We start from the raw sequence: 24916 nt of genomic DNA on the forward strand, positions 1-24916 counted from the left end.
GAACTCCTTGACGTTCAAGCTGGTTTTAGAAAAGGCAGAGGAACCAGAGATCAAATTGCCAACGTCCGCTGGATCATGGAAAAAGCAAGAGAGTTCCAGAAAAACATCTATTTCTGTTTTATTGACTATGACAAAGCCTTTGACTGTGTGGATCACAATAAACTGTGGAAAATTCTTCAAGAGATGGGAATACCAGACCACCTAACCTGCCTCTTGAGAAATCTGTATGCAGGTCAGAATGCAACAGTTAGAACTGGACATGGAACAACAGACTGGTTCCAAATAGGAAAAGGAGTACGTCAAGGCTGTATATTGTCACCCTGCTTATTTAACTTATATGCAGAGTACATCATGAGAAACGCTGGGCTGGAAGAAGCACAAGCTGGAATCAAGATTGCCGGGAGAAAAATCAATAACCTCAGATATGCAGATGATACCACCCTTATGGCAGAAAGTGAAGAGGAGCTAAAAAGCCTCTTGATGAAAGTGAAAGAGGAGAGTGAAAAAGTTGGCTTAAAGCTCAACATTCAGAAAACAAAGATCATGGAATCCAGTCCCATCATTTCATGGGAAATAGATGGGGAAACAGTGGAAACAGTGTCAGACTTTATTTTGGGGGGCTCCAAAATCAGTGCAGATGGTGATTGCAGCCATGAAATTAAAAGATGCTTACTCCTTGGAAGAAAAGTTATAACCAACCTAGATAGTATATTCAAAAGCAGAGACATTACTTTGCCAACTAAAGCCCGTCTAGTCAAGGCTATGGTTTTCCCCGTGGTCATGTATGGATGTGAGAGTTGGACTGTGAAGAAGGCTGAGCGCCGAAGAATTGATGCTTTTGAACTGTGGTGTTGGAGAAGACTCTTGAGAGTCCCTTGGACTGCAAGGAGATCCAACCAGTCCATTCTGAAGGAGCTCAACCCTGGGATTTCTTTGAAAGGAATGATGCTAAAGCTGAAGCTCCAGTACTTTGGCCACCTCATGCGAAGAGTTGACTCATTGGAAAAGACTGTGATGCTGGGAGGGATTGGGGGCAGGAGAAGGGGATGGCTGAGGATGAGATGGCTGGATGGCATCACGGACTCGATGGACATGAGTCTGAGTGAACTCCGGGAGATGGTGATGGACAGGGAGGCCTGGCGTGCTGCGATTCATGGGGTCGCAATGAGTCGGACACGACTGAGGGACTGAACTGAACTGAGAAATGCTACAGCTATCTTAAAGTCCCTGAATCTACCTTAACTGTGAACTTTCCCCAGTCTTACAAAAGACTCTTTATAAGACATGACCCCCTCACACCACACAGCCAAAAAAAAAAAAAAAAAAAGCAAATCTGATCTCTCCTCCACTACTGTTTGGGTCTCCAACCTCCCATTACCACTGGGGCCTCTTAAGGTTATGGTGAATCATGGAGATTTCCCCTGATGCTGGTTCTTTCAAAGCTGCATGATAGTCAATAAGTCACATAACCTCCCTGGACCTCCATTTCCTCATTTTCAAGCAGAAGTGGCTTAACAGCCCTGCCTCGCAGGGTTGTTGGGGGAAGTATTGAGACAAGTGGTACGTGACTCTGCCGCTGTTGATTCCTGTTGGGCCATTTCCAATTTTATCCAAGACTAAAGGGCAGTGGTGGGATTGACTTGGGCCATCCTGGCTCAGGGGTCCATCCTCACAGGTGAGGCCTCTCCTTTCCCCCAGAATCAGGGTTCCCTGGGGTCTGCACATTGCATCACAGATCCCTGCAGGAGGGGGCAGCCCCTTAAGGGTGTGGTCTCAGGGCCACCCACCTTGGCAGCCCACAGTCACTTAGCCCTGGGGAAGCAGCCTTTAGAGCCAGTGTCCTGGGTGGCTTCACACAAAGATGGGCCTCAGGGGGTACCTCTGGTTCCAGGTCTGGTCCTGGCCAGCCTCCCCTGGGGAGGAGGGCTGAGCTTTGCCAGAGTCAAACGCCTTCACTGCTGGCCCAGACCTAGTCCGTGGCCCCTTGCTTCTGCTCAAAGATACCTCACATCTCCTGCAAAGGCCTAGGCACTCCTTGAAAGCTAGATTAACAAGTTCAAGTGAAGTGAAGTCGCTCAGTCGTGTCCGACTCTTTGCGACCCCATGGACTGTAGCCCACCAGGCTCCTCCGTCCATGGGATTCTCCAGGCAAGAATACTGGAGTGGGTTGCCATTTCCTTCTCCAGGGAATCTTCCCGACCCAGGGATCGAACCCAGGTCTCCTGCAATGCAGGCAGACGCTTTAACCTCTGAGCCACCAAGGAAGCCCAGCAAGTTCAAGAACCTCCAGAATCCCACCTAGCTCCATTCAAAGAAGACCCCCCCCCACCCATCACCCCCATAGCCCTTGTTCCTGCAGGCTGGTGGGAGCCATGTGGAGAACAAGCCTCGAGACCCACAGGTGAGAATGTGGGTTCCGGCCTGGCTCACAGAGCTCCAGTAGAGCCCCCTGTCCTGCAGCTGTAGGGGACTTCCTGTTTAGGTACCATCCCAGTGGTGTGACGGGCTGGATTGTGAACCAGGAGACCTAAGCTCTAAATTTGGTACTCCTTTCCTCAACCAGTTGTGTGACCTAAGGCAAGTCACTCACTCTCTCTGAGTCTCAATTACCCCCTCCAAAAAAATGAGAAGCCTGGAGCAAATATTCTTTAAGATCTCTTCCAGCTCAGGCATGCTCTTGTAGCATAATGCCAGTACCCAGTACATGTTTAGGAAATGTTTATCTAGTAATTTAACTTGATTTAAGGCGGGGTTCTCTAGGTCCCTGCACCCATTTACTTTCTTTTTTTTTTAATGTTTATTTTAATTTTATTTTATTTTACAATACTGTATTGGTTTTGCCATATATTGACATGAATCCACCATGGGTGTACATGAGTTCCCAAACATGAACCCCCCTCCCACCACCCATTTACTTTCTTACTATGCTGTTTGCCTCTGCTGTTAGCTGATTTGGGTCAAGTGCCAGCTTAGGGCTTGGGACACAATAGGTGTGAGTTGCATCTATATATGCGGTATGTTTACAGTAGCCCAGAGACTGAAGACAAAACAGAATCTGACTGTGAGCAGTGGGAGCTAGTCCTAGGATGTCAGGGCGGGCTATGTGGTCCTTCTTGTTACAGGTCGCCTCCTTGCATCGGGGCTCAGAGCAGCTGTCAAGAGTCAACACTTGTTCCTAAACAGTCTAGCCTTGCTTTGGCTCACAGTGCTCCTTCTGCCTGGAACACCTGTCAGGACTTATATATCCAGTTGACAAGCTAATAAGCTGATCTGCTGTTGTTTCATATATACCAGCAGAAGACACAGGGTTCCTGGGTCGGAGACAAAGGATTGACCACTGTTGGCACAGCAAGCAACACCAGCACTGTTGCTGCACGTCTTTCTCTGGTTTTCAAGTTTCACGGGGGCACCACGGAGAGGCCCAGGTGGATGTTACACATGGCAGCAGGTTTGTGTCATGGCTGGGGAGCACTGAGCTTGGCGGACCCACCGCTGTCCCCTCCTACCTCACCACTTTCACCATAAGCAATAGGCAAATCTGCTGTGTCTGGGAGAAGATGTCCCTTCACCCCTCGAAATCCCTGACTGCAAACACAACCCCGAGAAATGGTGGGGGAAAGAGCAGTCGTGGCCTTGCATTCTCAGCACACACGCCTGGTGATAACACTCAAGGAGGCTCAGGACCTGCCTGATGGGGAACTGCCTCGTCCAAGACACCTACCCTCCACCTCTGCTTGTCAAAATCCCATCCATCCTCAAATGACACTTTGTTTTTGAATCTTTCTCCAGCCCTCGCATCACCAACACTTTCCCTTTTGTATTTTCCTTATACTTGTCTACGCCTCTTTTTTGTGTCCACAACTGTCCCTCTCTTACCAACAGAGTGCAAACACTTGGAGGGCAGGCATTGGTCCTCTTCATTCCTGTATTTTGGAATATTTTCAACATTCCAGAGGCTAAAAATACCTCCTCAAAGCTGTCAAGGATATTTCCTTGTAAGGAGTAGGATTTGCCTTGTGAAGCCCAAAGTTTATGTCCACCAGGTGGCGCCCCCATCCCCAACTCTCCAGATGCCTTTTTTAGAGGGAAGGGATTCTCTTGTCTGCCTCTAAATGTTGGCTTAGGTCCCCCACTTACAGAGATAGTTTGTGTGGCGTAATTCCCTGTCATTGGTCCAGCACAAAGATTCAGCGTTCAGCTGCACATTCTAGTCTCAGCCCCACTCAAGACTGGCACCCTGAAGACACTGAAGGATGTCTCTCCAAGGGTTGCTCAGGGATGTTGAGGGAACAGATCCGAAATTGGGACTAGAAGACCTAGGTTTGAGTCCCCACAATAGCTGTGTCCCAATAGCTTTGGGCAAGTCCTGTAACCTTTCTGGGTCCCTGTGAGAGGAGCTGAGAATTAAATATGAGAAACTATATAAAAGCATACTGAATGTGGACCTGGGGTCAGCCACACCTGGGCTGCTGTTTAAACTGTCACTCAGTTCTGTGACCATGGTCCTCTTCCTTCTCTCTCTAAGCTTTGGTTGCCCCATCAGTGAATCACAGTTAATACCAGTTATCTTACTTATTTTATAAAATAGGTTTATTTGGCTGCATTGGGTCTTAGATGTGGCACGTGGGGTCTTCGATCTTTGTTGCAGCAGGTAGGAGGTGTGGTTGAAGCATGCTAACTCCTAGTTGCGATGTGAAGGATCTAATTCTCTGACTGGCAATTGAACCTGGGCCCCCTTGCATTGGTTGCTAGAAGTTTTAGCCCCTGGACCACCAGGGAAGTCCCAATACCAGTTATTTAAAGAGTTGGTATAAGGATTAGGTAGCACAATAAATATGAAGTGCTCACAGTAATGCTTAATGTATAGTAAGCATTCAGTTCATAACAATCACATATATATTATGTATCCCTAACCCCCCAAATAGTGCCGAGCATTACTAAGTGCTAACATCCATCTGCTGAATAAAAGGATCTCACAGATGAGGAAACCGAGGCACAAAGAGGTTACATCACACACATCATGTCCCAGCACCAGGGAGTGGTGAGGCAGTGAGAAGTAGCCAGGCAGTCTGCCTCTCAGCTTGCACCCTGAGGGTCTATGCCATGCTGTCTTACAAAAATGTGAGTGGTATACACCACCATTTTTTTATTTAAAATTTACATTCGGAGTCTTCTCAGGTACCTGTAGGTGGGGCTGAGTTGGCAGTAGGAGGCATTAGCTCCCTGAAAACCATGCAGCTTTTCTCCCTCAAGGGGAGCCAGGGACCAGCAATCTCATCCCATGACTGAGATGAGGGACAAGCTCTGCAGGGTAGGATAAGCTGGAGGTCTTATCCAGGCACACTTCCCAGGACAACAGGCGTCTTCTCACTTCCACTGCCGTGTCTGCAGCCACCTAGTCATCCACTCCATGGATATTTACTGAATCTCGTATGTGCCAGGCACAGGCAAAGATGATGTAGCTGACTTAGAACTATGCAGAGGGACCCTCCAATGAGGTGCCTAGAAGAGCCAACAAACCAAAGGAGGAACATTTAAACTGGGCATTGAAGGTTAAGTAGGAGTTTGCCAGCCAAACGCGGTCTGGGATTGCAGGGCTGCTGCTTAGTCGCTCATCCATGTCCCACTCTTTGTGACTCCATGGACTGCAGCCCGCCAGGCTCCTCTGTCCATGGGGATTCTCCAGGCAAGAATACTAGAGTGGGTTGCCATGCCCTCCTCCAGGGGATCTTCCCAACCCAGGTCTCCTGCATTGCAGGTGGATTCTTTACCGCGTGAGCCACCAGGGAAGCCCAAGAATACTGGAGTGGGTAGCTTGTCCCTTCTCCAGGAATTGAACTGGGGTCTCCTGCATTGCACATGGACTCCTTACCAGCTGAGATAGCAGGGAAGCTCGGGATTGAAGAGCCTATTTGGGAACCTTAAGAGGTTTGGTGGGGTTGGCATACTGGATGTGAGCATGGGTAAGAAAAGAAGAGGGAAACCAGGAAGTTGGGAGTCCGTTGGGGCCAGATTGTGAAACATGCCCATAGAAGAGATAGAACCCTATATTGTGTGGTCAGCAGGAAGCAGTGTATATACACAACCAGGTCTCTTTTAGAAAGATGCCACAGTGCGTGAAGGTTTGTTCATAAGAGGAGGGAAGAAAGACCAGAAGTAATTACCAGCTTTGCAGTCTTAACCCCTTTAGGCTTCCTTTTTCTCCTCAGCAAGATGAGAAAGATAATTGTATGTATCTTATGTGCATAAGTTATCTAAGTTGCTTCAGTCGTGTGACTCTATGGACTGTAACCCATCAGGTTCCTCTGTCCTTGGGATTCTCCAGGCAAGCATACTGGAGTGGGTTGCCATGCCCTCTTCCAAGGGAGCTTCCTGACCTAGGGATGGAACCCATGTCTCTTATGTCTCCTAAATTGGAAAGTGGGTTCTTTACCATCAGCGCCACCTGGGAAACCCCTGTATGTATCTTGGCGGCTGTCAAATGAGACTTCATAAATGAGAATTCCTGCAAAGCACCGTAATAGCAATAATGTAAAGCATTGTTGGGCTTTGCTATCTCTTAGAGCCGGGTTTGTGTCTTGGTCGTGCTGGGAAATCTACTTTTAATACACTTGATGGCAAAGAAGGCTGGAAAAGAGACTGGACTAACTTGGACTTTGCTTTGTGCAGTGGGAAGCAAAGTGGAGGCCTGGAGTGGGGTGATGGTCCCTTTCAGTGACAGAAGGACTCGGATGGCTGAGTCCAAGTCTGAGCCCAGATTTAGAAAGAATAAGTTTGAGGTGAGCACTGGCAGGGTATGATAATCCGATGTCCAGGTGAGAATAGGTGGCAGCTTAAGCCCAGCACTGCTCTGCTCCCTCGCCAAGGAAGGGCTGGGAGGCCCCAGCGGGCTGCAGACAGGAGAGAGGAGAAAGAAAAGGGCCCAGCCTAAGGGTGGGGGTGGGGGCGAGGGCGGGGGACGCTCCAGCTCCAGAAGACAGCTCTCTGCTCCGAGACTGGACCAGAGCCAGGGAGGCAGAGAGGCAGGGCGGGCAGATGTGGTATAAACTTTTGCCAGTCGGACGGAAAGGAAGACTTGCGTCCTGCTGGGGCTGCGGGTGCGCTCCGCCCTGCCCCGAGGAGAAAGGAATCCGAGTTGGGAGTTTGGCAACTGGTGGACGAGGCCCCAAAAGAGAGAAGGCAGGAAGCCGGGAGGAGCGCGTGGGGGTGGAGACGAAGGGGGAGAAGAGAGAGGGCGGGCAGGAGGGGTGGAGAGAGAGAGAGAAAGGGAGAAAGAGAGGGCTGCGGGGAGGAAGGGAGGGGAGAGGGGGAGAGGAAGAGAGGAGGACTCGGAGAGGAGCGACGAGGCCGCAGCGAGCTCAGGGGCACGTCCGCCGGGCCATCCCCGCGAGCCAGACGCCGCCATTCCGCTGCTCGGGGCCCCGCCGCCGCCGCCGCCGCCGCCGCCGCGCCCGGGGGCCATGCTCCCGCCGCCCCCGCGCCAGCCACCGCCCCAGGCGCGCGCGGCCCGCGGCGCGGTGAGCCTGCAGCGGGCCTTTCTGCGCGGCCCGCTGGGCGTGCTGCGGCTGCTGCAGCTGCTGGCGGGCGCCGCCTTCTGGATCACCATCGCCACCAGCCGGTACCAAGGCCCCGTGCACTTCGCGCTCTTCGTGTCCGTGCTCTTCTGGCTCCTGACCCTGGCCCTCTACTTCCTCGCGCTGCTGGGCAAGCAGGAGCTGGTGCCGGGGCTGGGCCCGCGCTGGCTGGCGGTCAACGTGGCGCACGACCTGCTGGCGGCCGCGCTCTACGGGGCAGCGATGGGCGTCATGATCGGGCAGACGCGGAGCCACAGCTACTGCAACCTCAAGGATTACCAGATGTCCTGCGCCTACCACGCCTTCCTGGCGGCCGCGGTCTGCGGCGGCCTCTGCCTCGGCCTCTACCTGCTCTCGGCGCTCTACGGAGGCTGCCGCCACTGCCAAGGCGAGCGGGAGGTGGCGTGAGGCCGCCGCGCCGCGGGGCTGGGCCACCCGTCCTTCCAGCTGCCGCCGCCCCGCTCTCGGGCGCCCCGGCACCCTCCCTTCGCCCCGCGTTCCCGCCGCCTCCCGTACCCCGGAACCCCGATCGCAGTTCCCGCCCCCAAGGCATCGCCGCGGCCAGGAGCCGGGACAGCTGCGCGGTCTCCTGGGACCCCGTGGGCTACATCCGAGGGGGCGGACGCACACTCGCAGACGGGCCGCCCAGCGGCGGAGCCTCGCGGTTCCTCTTCCCCTTCCCGGCCGCGAGCAAGACGTGGACAGGCGCCGCGTAGATCCGGGCGAGGCTCCCAAAGTGGAATCCGTGTACGGGCGGCGGCGCTGCCCCCTCCCTCCCGCCCCGCTTGGGCAGAGCGCCCCCTCGCCCTGGCCCTCCTTACAGCCCCGAGTGCTGAAAAAAGCAGCCATGCCCTCGCGGGCGGAGCCGGGGACCGGCCTCCGCCGGTCTCAACTTGAGCGACGGGTGTGGTTTTAGTCTGGGATTGCGCGGGTACCCGGCGCAGCCCTTTGGAGCCATCCCTCGGTGCTTTGATGTCTTGCGGTGGGGCCTGTCTGCAACCGGGAAGACGGATAGGAAGTGCCCGTGGGTTGTGACCTTCTCCTCTGCCTGTTCCTCCTTTGTCGTCGGGGTTCAAGGAGGTCAGGCCCTACCGCCCACTAGCTTTCCTGGCCTCACCTTCCCAGCCTTCCTCTCACCGGCTTCCGTTCCATCCCCACCTCCCTGTGTCTTTTTGCGTTAGGGGTCGCACGTCACCGTCAAGGAATGTTAGGCGAGCCGCACCCTTTTTTGCAGATGGAGACTAAGATCGTGCCCTTGGGAACAGCCAGAAAAAGATTAGAACCCCATCTTCCCACCCCAAGTCAAGAGTTGTCTAGCAGTGTTTACTTTAAAGCTTTGGATGTTCCCTGGAATCCCGGCTCTGGAGCTATTTAATGGATGGTTTCAAGGCCAAGGGGGTTTGTCAAAGGTGCTTTCTCCCTTTTTTTGAAGGTTCACAATGCTCATTAGCATATCAAAGGCGCTGAGAAGTCCTGCACTGAAAGAGGCCCCTGAGTAATGGGATTTACAGTGTTAAGTGCCTCTGGACTGGGACCAGTTTTTCCCACCTTATGTTCCAAGTAGTCCTGATTCTCCTTTATCAGCAAGGGCGCCGGCCCGTTGGCTGTGGTCTGTTTGAAGAGGTGGGACACTCCCTCTCTTTCCCAGGGAATTTCTATAGCAGAGAGAACCCTCGACTCCCTGTGTAAAAGATAAGATAGCCACCCCTGCCCGGCCAACGGTAGCCTGGGGGACAGTGGATTTGAACATTCCTTTACGAAGGGAAACGCTACCCACTCCAGTATTCTGGCCTGGAGAATTCCATAGTCTGTGGGGTCACAGAGTTGGACACTACTGAGTGACTTTCACTTTACGTTTTTTTGGGGAGATGAAGCCAAGGTTATCCAGATGGTTTCCCAGTCAAAAGAAATACCACCCATAAGAGATGCTGGCATTGACCAGGAGCAACTGACAGCAGTGGGTCACACCAAACAGAACGCTCGGGATCTGGGATGAACAGCTGGCCAGCTGTAAGGTAAGATGCTTCTTGGCTTTCTGGAGAGATCATAGACCTTTGAATAAAAAAGCTCAGAGACCCTTCCTTTTCTAAAAGCTAAAGGGTTTTTATTCAGAGAGCAAGGTGAAGGGGTGTCGGTAATAACCACAATGTCCAGAGTTGTGACAATTCACTTTTTTGCTAAATCCTCAGAAGTCTGCTCTTTGGAAAAGTTTTGACCCCCTCTGGATTAGAAACTAGAATAGAGGAGGTCAGAATATGTTTTTGTGAGCATGTTTGTAAAGCTTAGGTGGAGCTGTTTTAGGTTTCTCTGTCAGTGATGAGGATCTAAGTGGGGATGTGGAGTGCTTTTATAAGTTTTACAGTCACCACTTTGCATCTATCCAGCCCTACTGTGTGCCTGGCACTACTCAAAGGACTCAGTGTATTTATTTCATTCTCTCAATAACCCTTATTTCCATATTCTGTATGAGGAATATGAGTCTCAGAGAGGTTAAGTAACTTACCTAGAGTCTCCCAGCCGGCGAGTGGTGAAGCTCAGATTTGAAACCTGGCAGCCTGGCCTTTTCAGAACCAGGCTGTATTGTATTACAATAGGGTGTCAATACATGTTAGATACCATTAACATGGTTATCTTGATTTTTGATTTACTTATTTTTAAAATTTTTGACCAAACCACGTGGCTTTCAGGGTCTTTGTTCCCTGAACAGGGGTCGAACCTGTGCTGTGCCCTTGGCAGTGAAAGTGCTGAGTCCTAGCCATGAACTGCCAGGGAATTCCCCATGGTTATCTTGAGAAAAAAAGCTTTTGTAATTGTGGTGGACTATTTCTAACATGCAACTGATTGTTGAAACCATCTTTGAAGCAAACAGTTCAGTGGCGTTAAATACATCCACTTTGTTGTACGACCATCAGCACCATCCTTCTCGAGAACTTTTTCATCTTGCAAAACTAAAATTCTATATCCATTACGATTGTGATTGTTCACGTTATTGTTGTTGCTGTTGTTTTCTGTCCTCTGGGAAATCCTGAGCCCTTTAGCGTCTCAGGCTGAGTCCTGCTGCCAGGCCTGCCCCGCTGCCCCCTCGCCACCGCTGGTGCCAGCCAGGGCCTGGGGGTGGGGTCTGCTGGAGTGCAGGGGGTGTCTGGAAGCCGAGCGACTTTGTTTCTTCTGTTGCGAGTTTCCATGTTGCTGAGGCCATGGAGACTCCCAGAGCGGGTCATGCCGATGTCTCCTAGGACCCGCTTCCCTGGACCAGCAGAAGGTTTCAGTGTCCATGGAGGGCCATGGAGGGAGGAGGAAAGAGGGAACAGTCTTTGCTCAGCAGCTCCCTTTCCTGGGGTATGACGTATTCAGTGGAAGAGCCAAGATGGTGAAGGTTCATTTTGCCTTGACATAGAGAAATCCCCCTTCTGCTTGTGTCTGTGACTTGGGCATAAGCTTCCAGACACCTGGAACTGAGCCATGCACCCCTGAACCCTAAACAATGGGTTTTAAGCTCCAGCACGTGCTCCTTTTCTCTGTTTTAGATCATCACAGAAGCTGCATCTGCAGCTCAGATCCGGCCCGCTGAGGACCTCTTCTTAGCCCCAAGCCTGTGGTGCTGTGTCTGTGACCAGGTGACCTTACTCAGGAGCAGACGTCTCCCTGGCCTTCATGGTACCTTATCCAGCCACATGTGCCTGAAACATTCCAGAGCTCACTGGCTCTGCTAACTGTGCCTTCCTGCTTGGCCTCCCACTGCTTCTCCAGATGTGGGAAGGACCTGAAGACGGCTCCACACCATCTTCTGCTCCCTTCCAGGACCCGGGCCGTGGGCAAGGCCGTCTGAAGTTGGCCTGGAACTTTGAGTTCTGGAGGCAGCCTCCTTGGCCTCCTTCTCTGGACTCCAGGACTCTATCCAACCTGAGACTGCTGTGGGCTGCCCCCAGCCCAAAAGTCTGGGACCACTTGCAGGCCCAGGAGAGGATTTCTCTGGTGTTCAGCAAAGGCCAAAAGAGAGGGTGGGTGAGGAAGGGTAGGGAGGGGGGACCGAAGTGCCTCATTCAGTAGTGTAGTGGTGATGACGGATACGCTTTTCTGAATAAACTTTGGTTTGTCTGATCTGAGTGTATGTGTCTTCTCTCCTGCCCACTCTGTGCCAGGTCCCCCAGCCTCCCTCCATCAGCACACTTTGCCACACTTGTCTGCCTCCTTTCTGCTTTGCTGGCTTCCCCTTCTTTCTGGGAGGGAAAGAAAAATGAGGTCATAGGTTTCCAGTTAAGGCAGGACACAGAAATCAGAGGAATAGAACTATGTCTGTCCCTAATTGGGGCTGGAGGGAATTCCAGAAGCTCCTGCCCTGGCTCTCAATGGGCCTTCTGTTTGGGAAGCTCTGCTGCCTGATGGACAGGAACGGAATGACTATAGTGACAGAGCCAGAGGACCCTGTTCTGGTGCAAACCCATCATTTTACAGAAGGGGAAATGCACTCTGGGTGGAGTGGGAACTTGCCCCACATCACAGAGCTGACTGGGGCCACAGTGGGGTCTCCTGGAGCCCAGGCTCTGGGTACTTCCTGCAGGCCCCTGTGCCTGGTCTGGTGTTGCCTCCTGGACACACCCAATCTGGTCCCCTGTCTCTGCCTTCCAGCCACAGCCCGCAGACTGAGGTGCCCTGGAAAGGGCTGGAGGGTAGTTAACAGACTTCCTTGTTGGCGCCTTCCTCCTGTGACCTGGGCTTGAATTCTGTAGCCTGGACAGAGAGTTCTATTGGCAGAACCATCTAGAACAGCTCCAGGCAGAGAGTGGATACTGTGTGTGCTCCACACCCACTCTCTTCCGAAGCACCCACCTCAGTATACAGCACAGTCTGACTCTCTCTGATTCTCTCTCTCTTTCCCCCTCCTCTCTATGGTTTGGATTTCCAGGTGGAGGAAAATGCTACCAGTTGCCCAGGACCTTCCTTTTCTCCCCTCTTCCCTCTGTGTCAATTCATGAATATCATGAAAATAAAAAGCGGCCTTTATGCAAAGGCAGGTAAGCCCCTGCTCTACTTCAGCTTGGTGGAGCATTTGCAATTGAAAATGTGCTTTTACTTGCATTACCTTATTTGATCTTGTCACCAGTCTAGAGGTTGGCACTGTCTTTTCAATAGAAGCAATAGAGTCCCAGAGAGAAGGGCCTTATCTATGGGCACTGCTGCTCCTGCTGCTCAGTCCCTTCACTCGTGTCCGACTCCGTGCAACCCCATAGACAGCAGCCCACTAGGCTCCTCTGTCCATGGGATTTTCCAGGCAAGAGAACTGGAGTGGGTTGCCATTGCCTTCTTCGATCAATGGCCACACAGCTTGAAATGGCAAGAGTGGGCCTGGAAGGTAGGCGTTGTTTCACTACCCTCTGCAGGCAGCCAGTTGCTAAGCCCCATGGGCCTCTGGCAGGCTCTGAGCTTGAGGGGGAGTCTGGTTTTTGATTGTGGAGATCAGGTGTGCAGGAATGGCCTAATCTGATATTTCCTGTTTAATGCCAGGGGCACTTTTAAATAAGACATTGCCCCTAGGGGACTTAATTGAGACTATTTGGGTCTGGGGAATCTGAGGGATTTGTTCATTTCTATTATTTTTCCTGCTTTTCTAGGGATAGGGAGTGGGATGGCCAGTGGTGAGGAAGAATTAAGAATTTCTTTCTAAAAAAAAAAAAAAAGAATTTCTTTCCAGACATAAAAGGAAAGAGCAGGGATATGATAGAAAAGTCCTGCTAGCAGTATTTGTATTTTTATTGTTTTTGTTTGTTACAATTGCTATTTGTAGAATAAAATAGCAATATATACCTATTAATTTTTTTTATGTATACAAAGTAAATGTCATTCGATCATCCTAATCTCATATCTGAGAGATAAGCTATTGTTCACTATTAAGCCTTCTTCCTTAATTTTTATAACTAGTTAAACATATGGATGCTTACTCATACACGCATACACATACGTTTAGACTCTTCTGCAGCTTGCTTTAAAAATTAAACAATAATAAAGTTCTAACCCTTTCTACATGTTCTATAAATATAATATAGCTCTGTGCATGTGCTAAGTCGCTTCAGTCATGTCTGACTCTTTCTGACCCCATGGACTGTATCCCTCCAGGCTCCTCTGTCCATGAGATTCTCCAGGCAAGAATACAGGAGTGGGTTGCTCTGCCCTCCTTTAGGGGATCTTCCTGACCCAGGGATTGAACCCGCGTCTCTTACAACTCCATTGGCAGGTGGGTTCTTTACCACTAGTGCTGCCTGAGAAACCCTCAGTTCAGTTCAGTTCATTTCAGTCGCTCAGTTGTGTCCGACTCTTTGCGACCCCATGAATCGCAGCACGCCAGGCCTCCCTGTCCATCACCAACTCCCGGAGTTCACTCAGACTGGCGTCCATTGAGTCAGTGATGCCATCCAGCCATCTCATCCTCGGTCGTCCCCTTCTCCTCCTGCCCCCAATCCCTCCCAGCATCAGAGTCTTTTCCAATGAGTCAACTCTTCCCTTTTTAAATGTCTGTATAAATAGTCAGAAACTGCAAGAATCTGGGGGGCTTTCAGGATCCTTTGTGACATTCTAATATTGGCTATTGCTTCTCAGCCTTTGTCTAAGATCAAGTGTAGTATCTAATATTGGCTAACTCTGTTACTGCCTAGGCTGCTTTCCATGGATATCATAGTAAAAATGGGTCCTTTTGTGTTTTTCAAACTGATGAAAAATTAAAAACTTGGGAGGGACGTGACTTGCCCAGCTCTGTGTTCCTTGTGCTCAGAGTGCCAAGAGTAGCAAGGAGGGGAGGGAGCAGAGGGGTGGCCGTATTCCACTTCACGGCCAGACGTGGGGAGAGGAGCACCAGGGACTGGGGTGAGTAGGCGCAGCTGAAGAGAGGCGAGCAGGGCCTGGCCCTCTCTGGACCCTACATGGCAAAGGGGAGGTATGCTGGGGAGGTGGCCAGAACCTCAGGGGAGCACTCTGGGAACAGCCCGCAGGACGGTGCGGGCCTCCATACCAACTTCATCCGCCTGTGGAAATTCCAGTAAGCCCTTTGCCCTCCCTGTTCCATGACCCCAATTCTTTTTGAACTGGGGGGCTATTTGGGATCTTGTAGGCACCAAGGCTGTGATGTTCCTTCCCCAGCACTGCGGTGAGAGCCAGCTCCCAGGGCAGTTCCTCTGCCCCTTGATGCCAGCATGGTGGGGCAGAGGGGAGGGATGGGTGTGCAGGCTGTTCTTGCTGCTATCTCCAGGAGTCCAGAAGGGGGCTCTCTAATGCCCCAGGTAAAGCACTTCTGAGATAAAAATGAGAAGGGGGAAGAAAGTGAGCTAACTTTACCAAGTGTTCGCAATGAGCCGAGAACATGCTGGAGAAGGGATAGGCTGCCCACTCCAGTATTCTTGGGCAGCCCTTGTGGCTCAGCTGGTAAAGAATCTGCATGCAATGTGGGTGTCCTGGGTTCGATCCCTGGGTTGGGAAGATCCCCTGGAGAAAGGAAAGGCTACCCACTCCAGTATTCTGACCTGGAGAATTTCATGGAATAGTCCATGGGGTCACAAAGAGTCTGACAGGACTGAGTCCCTTTCACTATCACTTTTCAGGAACATGTTGGATGCCTCATGTAACATCCTTACCATTCTCACCAGCCTGTGTGGTATTAAAAGCTCCTATTTAACAGACATGGAGACACGCTCAGAAGGGTAAACTGATTTCCCCAGGGCACTTGACTAAGTAACAGAAACAAGAGGCAAACTCAGATCTAAGCTACCACGCTTTGCTGTTTCAGAGAATTTCCCAGCAGACTGTTTCTCCTGGCCATCCAAAGACTTCCCCAGAGCGGCACTAGCTTTTGTAATAGTTCTGTCTTAAGCTAAGGCAGGAAGGAAAGCTATATTATTATAGACCTGAATTATCTCATCTTCTCTCTTCCTGCTTTAAAATGAAGTTGGATGCTGGCCTTCAGGTTTGATCAGCTCACTGGGCTGAGGTCACTCTCCTAAGGCCCTGGAGACAGTCCCTCTGTCTGCCAGACAGATGTCAGAAGCATTTATAAAACTACTCCTCCACCCAGCCCTTCTCCCTCTCAAAACTTTGTGCCATAGGTTTGATCATCTGACCCGACCCTGAACTTTTGGATACTGAACTCCATCTTTTACAATCTTGTCCTGTATTCTGGGTTGGAATTCACAATCTCACCAGCCGTAGATTGAATCCTCTACCTGTTTTTTCTTGTGTGCAGATTTAAGTTTTCTTGAAAAGATGGCACTGAAGTGTTAAAAAATTATTGCTACTTTCCTGAAGTTTAATACTGCCCTCTTTCCTATGGAATCTGAGATCCTTCTTGCTCTCCTTTTAATTCCTTTTGGCAGTCTCCTGGCTGAGCCCCCAAGCTGCAAGCAGTGCTGACTCCTCAGCTTGAAAGGACTCACTGTTTTCATCTTGTTTTCTGGGGTTCCAGTCCATCTGGAGAGACAAACTGACCATGAGTTTTCAGGTGTCAGTAATAGGACATTCACAAACTCTTCTCATTACGTGTCTGCAGGCTCCTCGATGATTGCGTTCAAGTCAAAATTAGCCCAGGAACATGGGATATTTCCAGTAACAGTTACTTGCTTGACTTCCCTAGCTGTTGCGTATCTGGGCATTTCACAACCTTTTCTCACATCCTGGTAAACTCTATTGTATTTTCCAGCTTGTTTCTATCTCCTCCCAGCCATCCCTAGGAACTAGTGAACTTGCTGAGTTTGTGTTTCCTTTTAAGTTAAACTGATGAACTCCGTCATTGATCTTAAGATAGTGGGCCAGAAGACTGAGGTGATGGGGTCTTTTTCGTAGTGACTGTGATCGTGACAATAAAAATGATGATATGGCTACTGACAATGGCATTTATAAAGATGGCACATGTCCCAATCTCTTGTATTCACAGTTTGCAAAGATGTCTTACATTATTTATATCTCATCTTCATATAAAAAGATAATATAGATAATAACCACATTTTGTAGATAAGGCTCAGAGAGGTAAAGTGGTTGCCTATATGTATATATATATGGCTTCCCAGGTGGTGCTAGTGGTAAAGAACCTGCTTGCCAGCGTGGGAGACATAAGAGATGCCAGTTTGATTCCTGGGTGGAAAAGATCCCCTGGAGAAGGGCATGGCAATCCACTCCAGTATTCTTACCTGGAGAATTCCATGGACAGAGGAGTCTGGCAGGCTACAATCCATGTAGTCACAAAGGAGTGGGACATGACTGAAGTGATTTAGTGCACACGTCTTCACCTGTGCACGCGCGCACACACACATGTGTATATATATATATACACACATATGCACACAGATTTATTAGGGTATACTTGTACATTAAACTGTTTATGGTTCAAATGTACATTTTGGTGAGTTTTGACATGGGTATTCTTGTGAAGCCTTCACAATTAAGGCTATAAACATATCCATAGCGCCCAAAAGCTTTTTTGTGTCCCTTTGTAATATCTTTTTCCCTTTCCCATCTCCCCACCCCACGCACCTACTCATCTGTGTCCTGTGATGGTAGACTGGTTTATATAAATGGAATGTACAATATGCGCTTTTTCTTTTCCGGTGGAGAGGGCAGTCTGACCTCTTATACTCCATCATTTTGAGATTCATTCATGTTACTGTTGTAATACTAGTTCATTTATTTTTAGCTACCACTGAGTATTCTTCCTTTGTATGCTTATCCATTCACCTGTTGATGCACATTTACGTTGTTTCAAGTTTTTGGTTATTGCAGATAAAGCTACTGTGAACATTCATGCACAAATATTTGTGTGGACATATGCTTTGTCTTTGGTAGATACCTGCAGTGGAATGGCTCAGCTATGTGGTAGGTGTATTTTTGTCGTTGTTGTTATTTTTACTGGCCTTGTTCCAGGCGTAATTTGTCTATTTGTGTGTATGTGCTCTTGCCTGACATTTGTATCAGGGATGGTTATTCTACACTCAGAATAAATCGGAAAGTTTTCTGTCTTGTTCTGTTTTCCAGAATAGTTTGTATAATTTTACTGATGGGTTTAATAAAATTGTCTACAAATTAACTTGAACCTGATGCCTTTTAGAAAGCTTTGGGGTTTTTTTGTTGTTTAATTTTGACTGAGCTGCATGGCTTGCAGGATCTCAGTTCCCCAACTTGGGGATTGAAAGCCTGGAATTCTAATCACTAGGAAACCAGAGAAATCCCTTTGAGGAAGTTCTTGGTTAATTTTCTTGATGTCTTAATGGTAGCTGGTCTTTGCAGGTTTTTCTGTGGGTTATCTGTTGCTCTTCCATTGGTGGCGTTTTAATTTACGTTGTCTCTCCCACTAATGCTCTCATCTAATTCTCCAATTTACTGATAAAATGAGAACTTTTTGAGGGAAGAACTCTAGGCTATTCTTCTCTATATTCCCATGAAAGACACATGATAAGTGGTTATTTGGTGGAATGAATGAATATTGGTTTTAAGTTGCTGTAACAACTTAAACATTTCACACCACAACATTTCAGTGTCTGAACTATAATAAAAGCCTATTTATTGTTCACATATAATTCTATTTCTTCCTCACCTAGCTGTCCATTATGGCTATTCCAGGCCAGTGGGAGGTTTCCACCATGCGATGATTCAGGGACTAAGGCCCCTCCCACTTTGTGGCCCAGCCATCACTTCTGCATTGAGCTGGCATTTGGGAGATTTCTGAATTTACTAGAAGTGGCATTTATCACTGCACTCTTCTTTTGGGGAGTCACACGACCTAATCTATATGTCAGGGGGTGGGAAATGTAGTCCCTCGTGGGGCATCAGCTGCTCAGCTCCAACTCTATACCCTGGAAGAGGGAAAGGAACTTTTGGGTGGACAGTCCACAGGTTTTATTGCTGAGGGTTTCACTGCCTTGCTCTGTGAGACTTTTTTTGTGCCCATGTTTGATGAATGGCTGTTTTCATGGCTGCCAAGAGCTGTTGAGTAAGAGTGTATCAGCAGACATTCATTTCCTTGCTGTGTTTGTCTGACAACTCACTGTGTCACAGCTGGAAAACTCATTACTCATGAGGACTTCTTTCCCAGGTACAAGAACATGAAGATATATTTATTGAACACTTTTCAGAGTAATGGCAGTGAGCTATTAATCCAAAGATATACCCAAATAATAAATTTAAATACTAGAGAAAATCCAAATAGTAAAGAGAATCTAAAAATACATACCAGTCAAATATTTCTTTCCTTTCTTTGTTTATTTAAAAAATTGAAACAGTTCCTTTAAGACAAAATTTCACAAAGAAATTGTCGATAGTAGAGTGTACAATTCAGTGGTTCGAGGATACTCACTAAGTTGCGCAACTGTTACCACTATCCAGTTGCAAAACATTTCCACCACCATCACCCCAAAAAGAAACACTGTACCAGTTCCTTTCCCTCACCACTTCCTTCCACCCAGTCCCTTCTTCTACCCAGTCACTGGCAACCTCTAATCAATCCACTTCCTGTCTCCATGGATTCTCCTATTCTAGACATTTCATATAAACGGAATTAAAGAGTATGTGATATTCTGTGTGTACATAGCATAATGTTTCCAAGGCTCATCTATGTTGTAGCACATATCAATATTTTGTTACTTTTTATGATAAATATAAATAATAGTCCACTGAAGGGTACGTCACACTTAATTATTCTTTCATTTAATTTTTTTAAAAATTGTGGCGAAATACATAATATCATCTTAATCACTTTTTAAATGTACAATTCACTGGTTTTAAATACATTCATACTAGTGGGCAACCATCTCCAGAGCTCTTCTTATCTTTCAAAATTGAAAGTCCATGCTCATTAAATAATAAATCCTTATTCCTCCTTCCTTCAGCCTCTGAAAACCACTATTCAATACCTTCTGTCTTTATAAATTTGACTGCTCTAGGTACCTCGTGTAAGTGTAATCATACAGTATTTGTCCTTTTGTGACTGGCTTATTTCACTCAGCATTAATATCTTCAAGGTCTATTCATTGTAGTATGTGTCAGAATTTCCTAACTTTTTAAAGAAAAATAGCCCATTGTATACATATATACTGCATTTTGTTTGTCTGTTTATCCCTTAATGGACACTTGGGTTGCTTCCACATTTTAGCTTTTGTGAATAAAACTGTTATGAACATGAGTGTACACGTACCTCTTTGAGACCCTGCTTCCTCCTTTCCTGCATATATACACAAAGTGGCATTGTTGGATCATATGGTGATTCTATGCTTAATTTTTTATGAACTTCCATAAATTGTTTTCCATACAGTCTGCACCATTTACATTCCCACCAACAGCGCACAAGAGTTCTGCTTTCTCCACATCCTCATGAACACTTGTTTTCTGTTTTACTCATTTATTTTTAAAACAAGCATTTGTTGAGTACCTATCATGCCAAGGCTCTGCTCTATACTTGGCAGAAAGCAGGACTGGCAAGATGTTAAGTCACAGTCTCCCTTGCTCTCAGGATCTCAGGGCACAGTGAGGGAGATAATCATGTTCAAGAGAAATATTGAAATGCAAGCTGAAGGACTTCCCACAGGCTGTCCTGTGGTAAGACTCTGCCTTTCCACTGCAGGGGCTTGGGTTTGACCCCTGGTCGGGGAAAGAAGTTCCCACAAGCCGTGTGGCCAAAAAATAAAAAAAGAAGGAAAGAAAAAAGAAATGTAAGGTGATAGGGCTCTATAGAGATGAAAGAGTCTGTGCAAACACAGAGAAGGAAGTGAGAAATGATACAGACAAATCTCAGAACCTGATATTCAAGCTGGATGTTAAAAGGTGAGCCTGAGGAGCTGAGGTGGAAGGGAGTGTAACTGAAGCCGACGGAGCAGCACACAGTAGCCAGCCTCCAAGACGGCAGCGAGGATGGCCCCAATTATTCTCCCTTCCTGGTGGTTATGCTTTCGTGTACTCCTCCCATTAGGCACTGGACATAGACTAGCTCTGACCGGTAGAGCCAGTGGGATGCTGTGAAAGTGACGGTGTGTGACTTCTGAGGATATGGCATAGGAGACCTTGTGGCTTCCTGCTCTGGGGGAAGTCAGCTGTTATGTCATGAGGATGCTCAAGACGCCTTCTGCAGAGTCCCAGGTGAAGAGGAACGGAAGCCCCTGCCAGCCTGTCAGCACCACGTGTGAAGGGAAATCCGGCAGCGCCATCAGATGGCAGCAGCCCTGGCCAACATCTGACTACATCCTCACAAAGCCCCCCAGCCAAAACTACTCATCGACATGCTAGTAATTTCCAGACCGAAACCACCCCAAAGCCAAATAATAAATATTTATTATCATTTTAGGGGCTTCCCAGGTGGCTCAGAGGTTAAAGCATCTGCCTGCAATGCGGGAGACCTGGGTTCGATCCCTGGGTCAGGAAGATCCCCTGGAGAAGGAAATGGCAACCCACTCCAGTATTCTTGCCTGGAGAATCCCATGGACGGAGGAGACTGGTGGGCTCTACAGTCCACGGGGTCGCAAAGAGTCGGACACGACTGAGCGACTTCACTGTCACTGTATTGTTTTAAGCCACTAAGTTTTGAAATAATCTGTGACACAACGGGAAAGAACGAATGCAGCTAAGAGCATGAGAAGATCTGGTATATGTGGAAACGGTGGCATGAGAGACCACCGCCAGAAACCCGTTTTAGAAAGGCTTCTGAAACGTCTGTGTAAGAGTGGGTGAGAGCGCCACCTGGTGAAGAAAGCTGTGCTTAGCCATTCCTTTCTCTTGGCTTCTATTTTTCTAGCTATTAATAGTTCTACCTAACATTTCTCCAAGGGCCATGGGCGTGCGTGTGCTTAGTCGCTCAGCTGTGTCCCACTCTTTGCGATCCCATGGACTGCAGCCCCCCAAGCTCCTCTGTCCATGAGGATTCTCCAGGCAAGAATACTGGAGTGGGTTGCCATGCCCTCCTCCAAGGGATCTTCCCAACCCAGGGGTTGAATCCAGGTCTCCTGCATTGCAGGTGGATTCTTTATCATCTGAGCCACCAGGGAAGCCCAAGAATACTGGAATGGGTAGCCTACCCCTTCTCCAGGGGATCTTCCCTACCTAGGAATCAAACTGGGGCCTCCTGCATTGCAGGCGAATTCTTTACCAGCTGAGCTATCAGGGAAGCCCGAGAGCCACAGTGAAGTTCAATTATGTGGATCACATACACCTTTGCTTATAGATGCAAAGACTAACCTTTGAAAAATGTCATGTTAAGTATTAATTGGGCTTCCCAGGTGGTGTTACTGGGAAAGAACCCACCTGCCAATGTAGGAGATGTAAGAGACAGTTCCTGGGTTCAATCCCTGGGTCAGGAAGATTCCCTGGAGGAGGACATGGCAACCCACTCCACTCTGCTTGCCTGGGAAATCCCATGGACAGAGGAGCCTAGCAGGCTATGGTCCATGGGGTTGCAAAGAGTCGGACGTGACTGAGGCAACTTAGCACACACACACACACAAGGTATTAATTAACCTCTTTTTCTATTTTATTTTCTCCTTTAGCCTCTTCCACCTATCAGCTATCCAGGGGAAAACACCAATGGCACCAGGATTTGAGGCAAAAAGTGAAGACTCAGAATGCTGGTGAAGGCAAAGAAGGAACCTGGAGAATTTGATTATGAAAAATGAGAATCAGGCTCCCAAAGCAGAATCCAGTTGACCAAGGGAAGTCTTTGATTGCTGATGTTGGCTGTGGCTGTTTTCCCTTTTTGATCTCTAGAGCCTTTTTTTATCCTCCAATGTTTTCCTCAAATAATGTCTGGGAGTTCTGGAATGATACCCCTCAATTTCATAGCCGCCAAGAGAGAAAACCAATAAAACTACTAGCTACAGTCAGCTTCAGGCCAGTGGTCCAGACAGACCCAAGGAAGAGGGATTGTAAAGAATCTGAAATCTACCTTTGGAGTAAATTACTGATGGTGGAATTTCAGGTAAAGTTACTGTATAAACAATATTCTTTTCTCTGCTTTTCCTAGCCTCATTCTAAAGAAGGACAAGCAGAGTCCAGCAGAAAAGCCTGGCCCAGCCATAAAGCCTGGCCCATTCCTCTAAGAAGCAGGAGCAGAGAGATTGCTAAATACAGCTTAGTGGTCAGTGGGGCATTTAGATCCGTCTACCTTCTGGCTGTTTGGAGGGGGAAGTGATTACTTCCGACTGGGGCAATCAGGGAAGGAGTGCAGCATCTGACTCCTGCTTAGATGAATGGGCTTCTCTGATGGCTTAGATGGTAAAGAATCCATCTGCCAATGCAGGAGACGAAGGTTCTGTCCATTGGTCTGGAAGATCTCCCTAGAGAAGTGAATGGCTACCCACTCCGGTATTCTTGCCTGGTGAATTCCATGGACAGAGGAGCCTGGCGGGCTACCATGCACAGGATGAGGAAGAGTCTCACACTGACTGAGTGATGAACACTTTCACTTTTCACTTAGATGAATGGGTTGGATTGGGACCCAAGCACAAGTGGGAGAAAGGCATTCCTCCCTGAGTGCACAGCACAAGCAATGTAAGATCAGAGGGCAAGGGGTACTTGAAGGTAACAGTGGAGGAGTTCAGTCTGATGAAGTGAAGAGGCCTGGGAAGGGAGTAGCAGGGGATGAGGCCAGTGAATACAGACTAAGGAGGTGATGGTATAGTTGGGGGATGGGCAGGATCAGATGACCTGTGAGGTTAAAATTCCAGCTCACAGTTGCATACTCGCTGAGAGACACTGAAGTTCCTTGACAAATCTCAGATTCCTCATCTATGAAATGGCAATAACCCTAATAATTGGGTTGTTGGAAGATAACTAGATAAGACTGGGCCTTCCCTAATGCCTCAGTGGTAAAGAATCTGCCTGTAATGCAGGATTGGAGAAGGAAATGGCAACCCACTCCAGTGTTCTTTTTTTTTTTTTTTTTGGGTGAAAAATCCCAGGGTTTATTGTGACCTAGACAATCAAAAGCAGACGGGTGACCTCTGATTAAGCCCATTTACTTGTGAAGTGAGCTATAAGTGGCTCCAAGAGAGTTTGGTTTCCAACAGTGTCCATAGCCAAAGGGCAAATTCAGAATGTCTCCTCCTCTCGCAGAAACTGGAACACGGATGAGAAGTCTTTTTTTGAGTAGCCTTTTGCACACATCATCCTGTAGATCTGATGGGCTTGACTGCCCAGAAGGATTGGGCTCTTCGTGCTGGTGGCAGAGTCTTGTGCTAATCCCAGATCCTTCGCCATGAGTGTTGTTCCAAATCCGCCCTGATAGTTATTAGCCGAGGGAACTCCATCCATCACCCCAGGCACAGGATTATAAGTGTCACTTGACCAACATCGTCCTGAGCTCATATTTAGGATTTTAGCCAAGAGTTTTGGGTCAAGCCCTAACCTGATTCCCAGATTCATAGCTTCAGCAGTTCCAATCATACTAATAGCTAACAGCAAGTTGTTGCAGATCTTCGCAGCCTGCCCTGTCCCAACAGCTCCACAATACACCACATTGGAGCCCATGCACCCCAGCAACTCTTGGGCAGCAGCAAATTCTTCTTCGACTCCTCCTACCATAAACGTGAGGTTCCCCGACCGAGCGGCTCCCACACCACCAGAAACAGGGGCATCCATGAAAACTGCTCCCATTTTTTCAACTTCTTTGGCCAGTTCTTTTGAAACCATAGGATCAATAGTACTGGAATCTATTAATAGTGAGCCTTTCTTCACTTTTTTTAGAATTCCATTTGCTCCAGAATAAGCTTCTATCGCATTGATGCTGGTGGGCAACATGGTGATAATTCTGTCAGCTTTTTCAGCTACATCTGCTGGGGAAGACACTACCTGTTCACCTGCGTCTAGAAACTCTTTGCATGCATCAGGGAACACATCATAAATAATAAGTGGATAGCCATGTTTCATGAGATTTTTTGCCATTGGATTCCCCATGTTGCCGACTCCAATGAATCCAACTGGAGTCTTAGAAGCCATTGACCTAGAACACACCGCTGCAAGGCTGGCCACTGCCGGAGGCTGCCGGCGGCTCCAATACCGGAGGCCGGAGGCGGCTCCACGGAGCCATAAGGAGGCTGCCATGCTGCCCCCGCCCCGCCTCCCCACGGTGACCTCCGCAGCTCCCGGCTCACCCACTGACTGCCCCACTCCAGTGTTCTTGCCTAGAGAATTCTGTGGACCAAGAAGCCTGGTGGGCTGCTGTCCATAGGGTCTCACAGTGACTTAGCATGCATGCATGCATTGGAGAAGGAAATGGCAACCCACTCCAGTGTTCTTGCCTGGAGAATCCCAGGGACAGTGGAGCCTGGTGGGCTGCTGTCTATGGGGTCTCACAGAGTCGGACACGACTGAAGCAACTTAGCAGCAGTAGC

At 48.6% G+C, this 24916-nt stretch overlaps 2 protein-coding genes across 3 annotated transcripts; one reads left to right on the forward strand and one right to left on the reverse strand.

Moving 5' to 3' along the window:
- The first annotated feature begins 5120 nt into the window (after nt 1–5120).
- MARVELD1 (MARVEL domain containing 1) lies at nt 5121–11675 on the forward strand. 2 transcript variants are annotated; one of them, XM_069568270.1, is made up of 2 exons: nt 5121–10913; nt 11102–11675. In XM_069568270.1, exon 1 carries the CDS (start codon nt 7461–7463, stop codon nt 7980–7982), a length of 522 nt encoding a protein of 173 aa, XP_069424371.1. In that variant the 5' UTR covers nt 5121–7460; the 3' UTR covers nt 7983–10913; nt 11102–11675. The 2 variants fall into 2 exon arrangements, with proteins under 2 accessions (XP_069424371.1, XP_069424370.1); XM_069568269.1 differs by having other exon boundaries at nt 5121–9589.
- Nucleotides 11676–23455: 11780 nt separating this feature from the next.
- On the reverse strand, nt 23456–24702 carry LOC138427994 (3-hydroxyisobutyrate dehydrogenase, mitochondrial). The gene has a single exon (XM_069568271.1). The coding sequence runs from the start codon at nt 24624–24626 to the stop codon at nt 23616–23618; it is 1011 nt and encodes a 336-aa protein (XP_069424372.1). The 5' UTR covers nt 24627–24702; the 3' UTR covers nt 23456–23615.
- Between the last annotated feature and the right edge of the window lie 214 nt (nt 24703–24916).

This window comes from Ovis canadensis, chromosome 22, assembly GCF_042477335.2.
Source record: "Ovis canadensis isolate MfBH-ARS-UI-01 breed Bighorn chromosome 22, ARS-UI_OviCan_v2, whole genome shotgun sequence".
NCBI lineage: Eukaryota > Metazoa > Chordata > Mammalia > Artiodactyla > Bovidae > Ovis > Ovis canadensis.